The 12,525-nt window shown below is 31.7% G+C and overlaps 1 protein-coding gene across 1 annotated transcript in view; it reads left to right on the top strand.

Annotated features, from left to right (window-relative positions):
• LOC132721374 (CAP-Gly domain-containing linker protein 1-like) overlaps positions 1-12,525 on the top strand; it is an 85,093-nt gene that overhangs the window by 42,270 nt on the left and 30,298 nt on the right. The window contains exons 10-16 of the mRNA XM_060705666.1: positions 207-327; positions 570-700; positions 1,415-1,531; positions 3,406-3,463; positions 3,845-3,928; positions 4,885-4,952; positions 9,024-9,112. Of these exons, the coding sequence (XP_060561649.1) occupies positions 207-327; positions 570-700; positions 1,415-1,531; positions 3,406-3,463; positions 3,845-3,928; positions 4,885-4,952; positions 9,024-9,112 (668 nt within the window). The remainder of the gene's footprint in view (positions 1-206; positions 328-569; positions 701-1,414; positions 1,532-3,405; positions 3,464-3,844; positions 3,929-4,884; positions 4,953-9,023; positions 9,113-12,525) is intronic.

Below are 12,525 nucleotides of genomic sequence, written 5' to 3'. Positions count from 1 at the left end.
GCAAGACGAGGTCAGTACTGCTTGCATATGTTTGAAAATTAACGCAGGAGTTCAGTTATATAATATTTCAAGGTAAAATAAATCTGAAATACTAGAAATTACTTGAGAATATCAGTCTGTTACTGTTAATGGAGTGATAATTGTTGGGTGAAAAAAGAATTATCAAATAGGTATAAACATATATATATATAATATTGTTGTTACAGAGTAGAACAGAAGAGGAAGAAGCAAAGATTCGAGAATTGGAAAAATCCTTGAAGAGGGAGAAAGACAAGAATGAAAAAATAGAAACTGAACTTATAACATACAAGGTATGTTTAGAACAAAGTTAATTAATGTATAGCTGATAAAATATTTGACCTAAAAGTGAACAAGCAAACTCTCTGATCTAATGGGAAAGGTCTTTTGTTATCATCATAGACAAAAAACTGAGCTTTTCTTGATTCCCCTTGTTTTTAAGCCCTTTCCCTTTTTAGCGAACATGCTTTTGAAAATTTTTTAAAACATGATGTTAATTATGAGTGACATTTATTACAAATGACTTGGATTTTTTTCAGAAATGGTGGGAGACATGAAAACAGTTGAAGTCCCGGAGGAGACCAGACTGTACCTGGACCCGATAGAAAGCCACCACAAGCTTACCCAGGCTGAGCTTAAAATACAAACCTATGATTCATCTAGACTAGAAGAAGGTGCTAAGGTTAGTTTGTTACTTACCTTGGTTGAAAAGAGGTAGGGTTATTGAAAGTCGGGGTACTTCATCTGTTATGAGTGGTATCAAAATTGACAAAGGGGCATACCTGTCCAAGTGGTAAAGGACACTAACTCATGGTTCACCTGACACTCACCTCTGGAGATCAGCACCCTGCTAGTGGCTAAAAATTCATTCTCGTGACAGTATACATTAAAAACAGATGTCTGCCAACATCCCTAAAGGGATATATGAGGAAATCTTCCTCCTATAATACTAGAAAGTTGCCATATAATTTAACAGTGTCAGTGTGATTGGATACCCAAGCAAAGAAACAAAATAACAAAAAAATATAAAAGGAAAAAATTACTGACAAAGTGTTACATAATGGGTGATACTGGTGTCCTTATCTTTATTTACTACATTGTCGGTTGGATGAGGACAGGTGGTGAACCTGAAAACACACATGCTTAAGAGTGACCATCAATACCTTAAATAATGTGGTATGTTGCCATACAGTGCCAGTTCTGTAACAATGTGACTTTATTCCCTTCATTTCCAAATCCTATATTTTACACAATATGAAATTAGTAGGTGAACTATTGGTACCACTGGGAATCTTATTCTTTAAAGTTAACATATCACAATGGATTTCACAAGTAAAAGTTTTATGCCCATAAAAGTATCTCATCTCTTGTTTCATAGTACTGATTTTATTTTTAGACAAGCCAGGTCAGCTTGGAGTTGGAGGAGAAGACAAATAAAGTGTCAGAACTTGAAGATTTTCTCTCTATGAAGACTAAAGAAGTAAAACAACTACAGGACAAACTCTCAGAGATGGTCAGTGTTAATTTTGCATTGTTTAATAAGATACAATCTATAAAATTAATTAATGTCTGAAATATGGTTTTGAATGTTTGAAAATGTATGTGAAATGTTACAGAATAAGCAGTCAATACAAAATGCTTTGATTGTTTTCACTTATGTAATATATGATTTATAAACATAGGGGAAAAGGTAGAGAAATGTCAATGTTGTTTACTATTTTGACATGATTGATGTAAAATGAACATAATGTCTTCTTACCTACTTGTTATAAAGTGAGAAAATTGTTTTTTGACTTGAAAATATTGTTTCTATGGAATTATTTGTATTATTATGCCCCCATTTCGAAGAAAAGGGGGTATATTGCTTTGCACTTGTCGGTCCGTCGGTCCGTTGGTCCGTCGGTCCGTAGACCAAATGGTTTCCGAGTGATAACTAAAGAACCCTCAGGCCTAGGAACTTCAAACTTGGTATGGTGATTGGTCATGACCAGTAGATGACCCCTATTGATTTTGGGGTCAAGGGGTCAAAGGTCAAGGTCACATTGACCTTGTAAGCAAAAATAATTTCCGATCAATAACTAAAGAACCTTAAGGCCTAGGAACTTCAAACTTGGTATGGTGATTGGTCATGACCAGTAGATGACCCCTATTGATTTTGGGGTCAAAGGTCAAGGTCACATTGACCTTGTAAGCAAAAACGGTTTCCGATCAATAACTAAAAGAACCTTAAGGCCTAGGAACTTCAAACTTGGTATGGTGATTGGTCATGATCAGTAGATGATCCCTATTGATTATTGGGGTCAAGGGGTCAAAGGTCAAGGTCACATTGACCTTGTAAGCAAAAACGGTTTCCAATCAATAACTAAAGAACTTTAAGGCCTAGGAACTTCAAACTTGGTATGGTGATTGGTCATGATCAGTAGATGACGCCCTAATGATTTTTGGGTCAAGGAGTCAAAGGTCAAGGTCACATTGACCTTGTAAGCAATAACGGTTTCTGATCAATAACTAAAGAACTTTAAGGCCTAGGAACTTCAAACTTGGTAGGGTGATTGGTCATGATCAGTAGATGACCCCTATTGATTTTGGGGTCAAGGGGTCAAAGGTCAAGGTCACATTGACCTCTTGGGTAAAAAAGGGTTTTCTGATCATTAACAAAAGAACCCTTAGGCCTAGGAACTTCAAAACTTGGTATGGTGACTGGTCATGACCAGCAGATGACCCCTATTGATTTTTGGGGTTAAGGGGTCAAAGGTCAAGGTCACATTGACCTTGTAGGTAAAAACGATTTCCGATCAATAACGAAAGAACCCTTAGGCCTAGGAACTTCAAACTTGGTATGGTGATTGGTCATGACCAGCAGATGACCCCTATTGATATTGGGGTTAAGGGGTCAAAGGGCAAGGTCACATTGACCCTTGTAGGTAATAATGCTTTCAAATCAATAACTTAAAGAACCCTTTGGCCTAGGAACTTCAAAACATGGTATGGTGATTGGTCATGACCAGCAGATGACCTATTGATTTTTGGGTCAAGGGGTCAAAGGCAAGGTTCCCCATTGACCTTGTAATGTTAAACGGTTTCCGATCAATTAACTAAAAACGCTTAGGCCTAGGAACTTCAAACTTTGTATGATGATTGGGTCGTGTACCAGCAGATGACCCCTATTGAGTTTTGGGTCAAGGGGTCAAAGGTTAAGGTCATGACCAGTAGATACTTGATAACCCTTATTAATTGTTTGATCACTGGGTCAGAAGTCATGCATAATAACCTTTTCACATAACTAATTGGCTGCTGATAGGGGGCATACATGTTTTACAAACATATCTTGTTTTCTATGTATACTAACTTTTTAAGTGTTGTGTAATATTTTCTATCCATTTACAGAAAGATGAATTGGAATCAAGAAGCAATAAGCTTGAAAAGCTACAAAATAATTTTGGAGGTAATACTTTTTGTAACCTTAACAACTTTAAAAGTAATCATTGCATTTTGTTGGTATAATTAATTATAATGAATACTTTCATGGTACATGACTTAGTAATTATTGAATTTCAGATGATAATATTTATGAACTTTGGTGGGTAATACATACAGTAATTCTTGAACTTAATTGATGTAATAATAATTCTTGAACTTACTGGAAAATGGACCCTTCTTGTTTTTGTTCTGTTTTTGTTGTTTTTTTAATGAATTAAGAAAGAAACAATATTCTTGATTTTAGCAAAAGATTCTTGCTATTTCATTTCATGACCATGATTAACTTTTGGGAATCATAGTTGAAAGTTTATAATATTCTTGAATATATTTTTATGAAACATTTCAGAATTGACAGAGAAGTTGAAGTCTAATGAAGTGTTTAGCAATAATCTTTCATTAGAGGTGCAAAATCTCAAGTCACAAAACTCTGGTAAGATATCTTATTATATATGATACAAGGCCTTGTTACTGAATTGATATAGCTATAGCTACATGTTAATTTACATTCCAAGTATGATGCATTCTTATGTGGCACAATACATTAAACATTGTGAGAAAAAAAATGCATGACATTTGAAATGTTCCTTGGACTGAAAGTGGAAAAAAAAAATCTTGCTACTGGTGTTCGAGGTTTTAAGCAGATTAAAGTGAAAAGAAAAAAACAAGTTTGTGTATAGATATCCTATGCTCATCCTTAAGTAAAATATTTTAATCACAGAAATTTATTGAAATCTATGAAATTCTTACTGAATATATCTGATTTGAATGAAAGAATGTATAAACTATGCATTGTTCAAGTAAAGTTGGTCTTTTCTTACCAAAACTGCCTGTTTTTTTAATGAAACTATATATTCATACTGTGACCACCTATAGTGTGTGGAATTTTAGACATAGCATATCTTCTATGTGTAAAGTCAAAACATGGTTACCGCCTCCTTGGTCGAGGGGTTAGAGTCGATGACGTCTAATCCAGTTACCTCTCTGGCATGGGTTCGATCCCCGGGAGATGCTTTGGTAGTTTAGCGCGGAGGAAGGTAGTCTAGTACTGGTGTAACTCTCCAGGAACGATGGTTAGGAAACTACCCGCCTATATGACTGGGATACTGTTAGAAAAAGGCGTTAAATGAAACAAACAAACAAAACATGTTTATTTTATATTTACAAAGGGACTATTTAGCAGTTATAATTATTTTGTAATATCAATTTTTAGCATGGTATATCATTAATTTACTTTTAAATACATTAAGTAAGTTGGATGAATGAGAGTGTGTCTCATCCGAGTTATTTAAAATGTTAAGGTATTCATATTTAAGTAACACATGGCTAATATACATATATACTGTATATTTTTTTTAAACTTTTGTTTAATGATCACTGTTATTGTAGACTTGGAGAGAAAGCTTAAAGACAATCAGGAGAGATGTCAACAACTAAATGATGAAAAAGCTCATCTTGTAAGTAGTTGCAAAAATACTAATTACCCCACCCACTTACTTTATCATTATCATATCATCTTAGTTGCTACTCACTTAGGCTCGAAAAGTTAAATATATATATACTTATATATGTATACAAATATATATCCAAATTTATTGTAGATTGAAAACATAAACTAGGGTACTACTGCAGTTAACCTCAAATGATAGTTAATCTCAAAATTATAGTTAAAACATAATATGCACAAGTAAGTCAAGTTCTGTCTAGTTGAAAAAAAAAACAAAAAACATTTGACAAAGAAAGAAAGAAAAAATTTCAGTAATTTTATTTTTCAATAAATTTATTAAGGTCATGGATGAAAATAATAGTATGGTGTAAAAGCAACTAAATATCACGTGGATGCATTTTCATTGTGGATTTTTTTATCATTTTGAAGCAGGCTTGCTTTTACTTTCAGTTCATTTTTACCATTTGCATAAACCACACTATGAATGCATATTTGAGCCGTGTCATGACAAAACCAACGTAATGCGTTTGCGACCAGCATGGATCCAGACCAGCCTGCCCATCAGCGCAGTCTGATAAGGATCCATGCTGTTCGCTATCAGTTTCTCTATTTGTAATAGAGTTTGTAAGCGTGGATCCTGATCAGACTGGGTGGATGCGCAGGCTGATCTGGATCCATGCTGGTCGCAAAGTCATTATGTTGGTTTTGTCATGACGCGGCTCATTTCATGAATTGAACAGATTTTGCTTTCAATGTTGTGAAAATATCATTGGTATATAAAGAAATATGCTTCTGTCATCAAAAATTAACTTTTTTTGTGCCGACACCCATTTAAGTTTTCTGCTAGGTTATTGTGAAATATTGTAGCTGTTTGTTTTATTATTTTTTGTCAATATTGTGATGTTACCTTGGTGATATGTTGAATACCTTCTTGTTACACTTGTGAAGCTTTATCCATTGTGCCTACCATCATTCTATCATCAAATATCGGAATTAAAATGAAAAATGTCTAAAAGTAGGTATTACATCATTTTCTAAAATTAGATGAAATAAAAGCTAACTGAAATTCCATGTTATTATATTAATTAACCAATGTAAAATTACAGATGTATTGCCGGAATAAAATATTTTAATGTAAGAAAATAATTATAAATTCAGGAGTCAAAATATAAAACATGTATGTTTTGATAGAAATAACATAAAAAAAAATTTTTTAAGACAGCTTGATAGGGATAGTATCGGGCCAGGCTAAATTTGCCCCGGGATCTCGAACATTAAGTTTAACTCGCTGCTAATTAAGCAATCATATGGGATTAGGTGTCAATCACTTGTGGAGAAATTGGTTATTACCGGTTAGTTATCCAGATAAGTCAGTTAGGTGGATCAATTCCCGAGATACAACTAAAATTATGTGCTTACGTAAAGCAGAAGAGCAAATAAAGTTTGTTTCAGTTAAATAGAATTTAGTTAATGTTGTGAAAAGAGAATGTTTTGTTGTTTGGTAGTAAACATATTATTTATTCTGTCTCAGAGTATAAGATATCCTTGAGTATTTGTATTTTCACCTGCATACTCTATACTGAATAAATGATTTCTGTAATACTATGATCATTTAAAAAAGTAAAGTATAGTTTATTTCTTTTAACATAGGCATTTAGCCCAAAATACAACATAATACAACAAACATGACATAGCAATGGAAAATACAAGGTGGTGATCATAAATGTACATAGTATATTGTAATATGAACATCATGATAAGGACGAAAATTACTGCATCTAATATCAAAGTCATATTCAGATGTCAAGGTCAAATCAGGTCAAAAATAAAGGTCACTTTGTTATGCTGACAGTTAGTTAGCTTAGTTTCAAGTTCAATGTATAGAAACCTTGTATACTTCATCAAAACAATAGATATAGGCTATGGTTCTATGTCTAAGGTCAAGGTCTATATCTTTGTCAAGGTCACACACTCCTAGGTCAAAGAGCTTGAGAGGGCTTTCTCCTCTAGAAAAGCTGGAAAGGCACCATATGACCTTGAAAATGTTGGTTTGAATCAGAGAAAAACACAAATCAACTAAAGAACAAAAACAAAAATCTTGGATAAAATGTCCTACAATATCTTTGGAATGGGTAAAGAAGTGAAGAATTTGTCAAGGAATAAGGGACAATTGTTGTCATTTATTACAGTGACCATGTGATTACCTTCAGCCAAGGTCAAGGTCACCTCCAGATATTCATAAAGGTATCAGTAAATCACCACAACAAGATTGCCCCAGTAAAAACAGCATTTAGGTTTAAGATTATGTATGTCACCAAAACTGATAGCTGTTAGTGGTATTGTTAACTTATAATGTATTTTATGTCATTTAAATTTATCGGTGTAGGATGAAGATAGAAATTTTGGTGTTATTTTTGTTGAAAAAATACTTGATATGTTCTATAAATCAGTGGTAACAAATATCTTTTAAAACCCAAGTTTTTGTTTGATTTGTCATTATCAATGCCTTGTAATAAATAATTATTTTGCTTTGATTTAAGCAGACAGAGGTAACATCTTACAGACAGTCAAACTACATGTATATGTTTCTTGTATACATAAATTATTCTCTTTATTTGTGGGATTTCTAAAATATACTGAATTAGTGTATTGGAACTTTTTGGCACTCTTCCAAGTCTCTAGATACATCAGCAGTAGTTATTTATAAACTTTTTTGAAATATTTACATATTTAATATTTCATTTTCTGAATTCTTTAATATGTACTTATGGTTTAAAATAAAAGCTATAAAACACACGTCTGAAAATGACAATATAATCTTTTATTGTAATTTCTGTCATATTCAAATCATGATCTGCCATTGTTTTCTGCCTTGCTCCATTTTGCTAGGCTTGAAATTCCCTCAGTTCAAGTTATTAGATGTTTTTGATTGATTCAGTACGCAGAATTGTTCGCATTTTTTCGATCATTATTAAAATATCATCAAACCATTTTCATCACCACTAATTCAATCATGCCAGTTTTTGGTTTTCGACGTGCTTTCGATTTTTTTCCCTGTGTTTAAGTTTTTGATAATTATTAATATTTTAGTAATATTGGTGGTTATTTGGCAGTATTTGTTAGTATTTTAGTTTTTTTAGAAGTCAAATATTTGTAGCACTGGTGTTAAGTTTTTGTTTTTATTTTTCCAGCTGTTAAATTATATTAACATAACAAAAGTATTAATGATAATTAATATATAAAGAAAAAAAATTATGTGAAATATATTTCTATTAAAATAAACTTAGTTTTAGATTGTCTGTGTATTGGTATATAAATAACAAAATTCTTCCTTTTATTTCAAAATCAGAATCTTATAAAAGTATTAATTAAAATAATATAAGAAATTGCGGAGGAAAAAATATAAAGTTAGATATATTTGCTTGCTTTTATGTGATTATTAAATGAATTTCTTTCTCAAAATTGAATGATTAATTTGAATATCAGAAATTACAAATTATTTCATGCACTTTTTTCCCCTCATAATTATGCTGAACATGGTATTATATTATTATTTCTATTGACAAGTCTGTTTGAACTTTTCTTGTTAATTTCACTCTATTTGTGAACTAGAATCAATATTTTTGAATAATGAAAATAAAAAGAGCAGGTTTATTGAAAAATGTACGAGTATGAAAACTATCCTTCACTGCAGAACAAAAACCATTATTGGTATATACTCGCTTCCGCATCGTAACATTAAAAACCAATCTCATTTAAATCAGCTTTTCGATTTTGCTTTGAAACAAGAATGGTATAGTAGGGTATCAGTAATGATATGATTTAAGAAGACCATGCAAGAATGAGAATTAATAAAAGGGAAAAAAAATCTGGAAAAAAAATGAGGTATAAATCTCAATTTATTAGTCAGATTTTAAACAAAATAAAAAGTTTAAAATGCCAAAAGTGTTTTTACAAACAGTATACATTATTTTATGTATTATTTTAAAATTAAAATAAAAAGACGGTGTTAAAAAGTGATGATGTTGGGCACAATGAATATTCTATATTGTGTATTTTTGATTGTTTTTTTCCCATCAAGGAGAGCCAGGTTGCTGACATGATGAAAAATACTGGTGACAGTTCAAATCAATTGTCAATGCTAAATGAACAGCTTGGACAGAAGAATAGGTTAGTTGTTGCTTCAATGTTTGTATTTTCACACACACCACACCACTGTATATATATATATATTGAACTGTCCATCTGTATAGCCTTATATCTGGAGGTTGCCAATTCGCTTTTCCATGTCTCAAACTAAAATTAATAATTTGGTTTAAGATAAGTTTGTAAAGTAAGGTTGGTCCTGCGGCTTTCTGCTGTACATCTCTGGGCCAATGAAAAATAAGGAGTGATTGCTTTTAGAGTGCATAATTATAGTGTTCTTTACTCTTATCTTCAAAAAATGAATTGACAGTATGTGTTTCCACTGGTAACAATATACCAGGTCAGATAATTAAAAAGAAAATGTCATTATGTACCAGGGCTTAATCTGAATGTTCAAATGCTTAAATGTTCCTTTGGTAGTCAACTTTAAAAATGATTCAAAGAATTTAATTCCAAGCACAACTCTGGTTGCCATGGCAACCAATAGAAAAAAATTAAAATATCTTCTTTTAGAAAACCGTAAGAGTTAGAGCTTAAATATTTGGCATGAAACATCATCTAGTCAATGTCTACAAAGTTTGTTCAAATAAGGGTCCTGGGGTTAAAATTGGCCCCACCAACTTTTGCTTCTATTGCCCTTTGGCAATTATTACAGTTAGAATGATTTTGTATGGAAGTCAAAGTACTGCATTGATATTGTTCACATTTTGCTACTTTTATGACACATAATTTCACAAATAGCGCTACTTAATGCAGGTATTCAGGGGGTCATTAATTTTCCTTATTTGTATATAGTAAAAACTTAAAAAAAATCTTTTAAGAAACCCAAATAGCTAGAGCTTAGCTATTAAGCATGAAACATCTTCTAGTGGGTGTCTACCAAGTTTGTTCAAATAAAAGCCCGGGGGTCAAAATTGGCCCCGCCACAGGGGGTCATTGTTTTTCCCTTTATGTATATAGTAAAATCTTAGTAAGTCTTCTTTTAAAAAACCTTTATAGCTAGAGCTAAGATATTTAGCATGAAACATCTTCTAATTGGTATCTACCATTTTTGTTCAAATAAGGGTCCTGGGGTTAAAATTGGCCCCACCAACTTTTGCTTCTATTGCCCTTTGGCAATTATTACAGTTAGAGTGATTTTGTATGGAAATCAAAGTACTGCATTGATATTGTTCACATTTTGCTACTTTTATGACAAATAATTTCACAAATAGCGCTACTTAATGCAGGTAACGAGCATCAAAAATGCTCTAAAAAGCTTTTATATATACTGGTAAATATATATATATGATTTTTTGCATGCTAGTTAATTGGAAGTTTATAGTTGTGTATTAAAGCCAAATTTTGGTGAATTAATCAAAATATGTAAAAGAAAAAAAATACTGTTGCAACATACATTATTTTGGAGACAAAAACAAAAACATTAAAAATATAAGTTAAGAAACATTGGTAATTTTTCTTCAAATGATCAGATTTTTAAAAAAATCTGTTTTTGAAAGTGTTTATTTTGGACATAAGACAGAATTTTAAACAGAAGATGAGATTGAGATTGTGAAATATGTTATGACATCTTTGGAAGTCAGTGTGCCAAGAAAATCTTAATGGCACAATGTCATAAATATTTTAGAAACTAGTATATGATTATTATTTGTAAAATTTTGATTCTTTTTCATTTAAGTTTGGCTTTGATGTGTAAGTTTATATGCTACATGTTAACCAGGCTACATTTCAACATATGTATGTAAAGTCATCTTACACACAGAAAGAAAATATATATTATGTGTATGAAAGTAATGTCTTTGATGTATAGACAGAAAAAAAAATCATATATTACATAGATCTGACCTTGCTGGACACCAAAATATTATCATTTGCCTCCAGTTTAGAGCCAGGCCAGCCTGCACATCCTTGGTGTGTAAGTGTTAAAGGGACTTAACTGATGTTTTTTGAAAATATTCAAGATTAATGTTCCATATGATATAGGCCTATACATGTACCTATAGTGTGTGTGTAAAATTTCAGATCATTTGCTCAATCTGTTTTCCAAGAATTCAATTTTTATGTTTTTAGGCTTTTGGAGCTTACTCTATTTTCCCAGAATTCAAATTTTACATTTTTGGGACGTTGGTTGAGGTCCTTTAAATATAAACAAAAATTTACAAGTGATGAAATAATTTCATGTTACTTGTTCATTACAGTGGTTTAATATAAGTTGATGAAAGATAGGAAAAATCAATTCTATAATGATGGTTTGAAAGAAATTTTTCTGAGGTTTTAATATAAAAATGCACGTAAAAGTTGCATGAGAAAAGATATCAGTAGACTATTATAGGAGAAACAGGAGCAAATTTTGCATATCTGTAGCAGAATCTATTGACATTCAGTTTGATCCTCAACTGATGACACATACAGTTAGTTTATAAAAGATTGGGAATAAAATGATAGTGGTTGTGAGAGAAGGAGGGTATTGTCAGGTTAATAGTGTATAATTATAGCATGATATACTGTGTGGAATACTTGATTATTGCTCTGAATGCCTTCTAGTTTTTGTTGAATATCCAAATTTGATCATTAAAAGGAAAAATTATAGTTAGAGAGTTATATACATGTATACAGTTTTACATGCTTGGGAGTCAGGCAAAAATTTATAAAGGTACTGATTCTGTAAAATAATGAAATAATCATAGTTGTGTTAAGACAGTGCTCAAATACAAAATAATAGGTCATTAAATTTTGATGATTGGATGATTGAAGGGTGGGAAAAAAACGGGGGGGGGGGGGGTTATGGGGTATATAGTTTTGTTGTTTATTATTCATAACAACTTGATCATGTAAGAAAAAAAGTTAATTGTAGACAAAGACAAAGTTTGGGGAAATTACAGATACTGTCTTGACTTTTTTACCTCAAATAATTAATAACAGTATTGTCATAGTGTAAAAAAATAATCCCAGTGATGTATTGACAAGATCAGGAACGATTCTTTTATATAAATAAAAAAATTCACCAACACACATTAACTCAAAGAAGACTGCTTAGGAAGAGACTGTAGGGATTTTATTGGATTTTGAATAGTAAGACGTATTTGTTGGGAAATAAATGGGTCAACTTATTTTTTTTCTTTGGAAGATACTGAACTCTGGAAGAATTGTCAGGAAACATAAATACGTATGAATAATTGGTGGATTTAGGGATAGGTTTGGAGAAGATTACGAAATTCTGTGACGTTTGACATGTTTTGATGCTTCTTGGAGTTGTTTTTCCCATTTTTTGTCCTGATTGTAATGTGATATACAAGGAATTTTTTTCTTTAGTGCCTGTGTGGATATTGAATTAAATGTATGTTATTTTTTACTGAGATTATAAGAGAAATATTTTATTCTTTTGGTTTTTAACTTTGTCTAATGTATAATTTTTTTCTTTCTGTATTTTAAACAGA

Source organism: Ruditapes philippinarum, unplaced genomic scaffold, assembly GCF_026571515.1.
Source record: "Ruditapes philippinarum isolate M1 unplaced genomic scaffold, ASM2657151v2 ctg197_1_1_1_1, whole genome shotgun sequence".
Taxonomy (NCBI): domain Eukaryota; kingdom Metazoa; phylum Mollusca; class Bivalvia; order Venerida; family Veneridae; genus Ruditapes; species Ruditapes philippinarum.
This window is presented reverse-complemented; position numbering and strand designations above follow the sequence as displayed.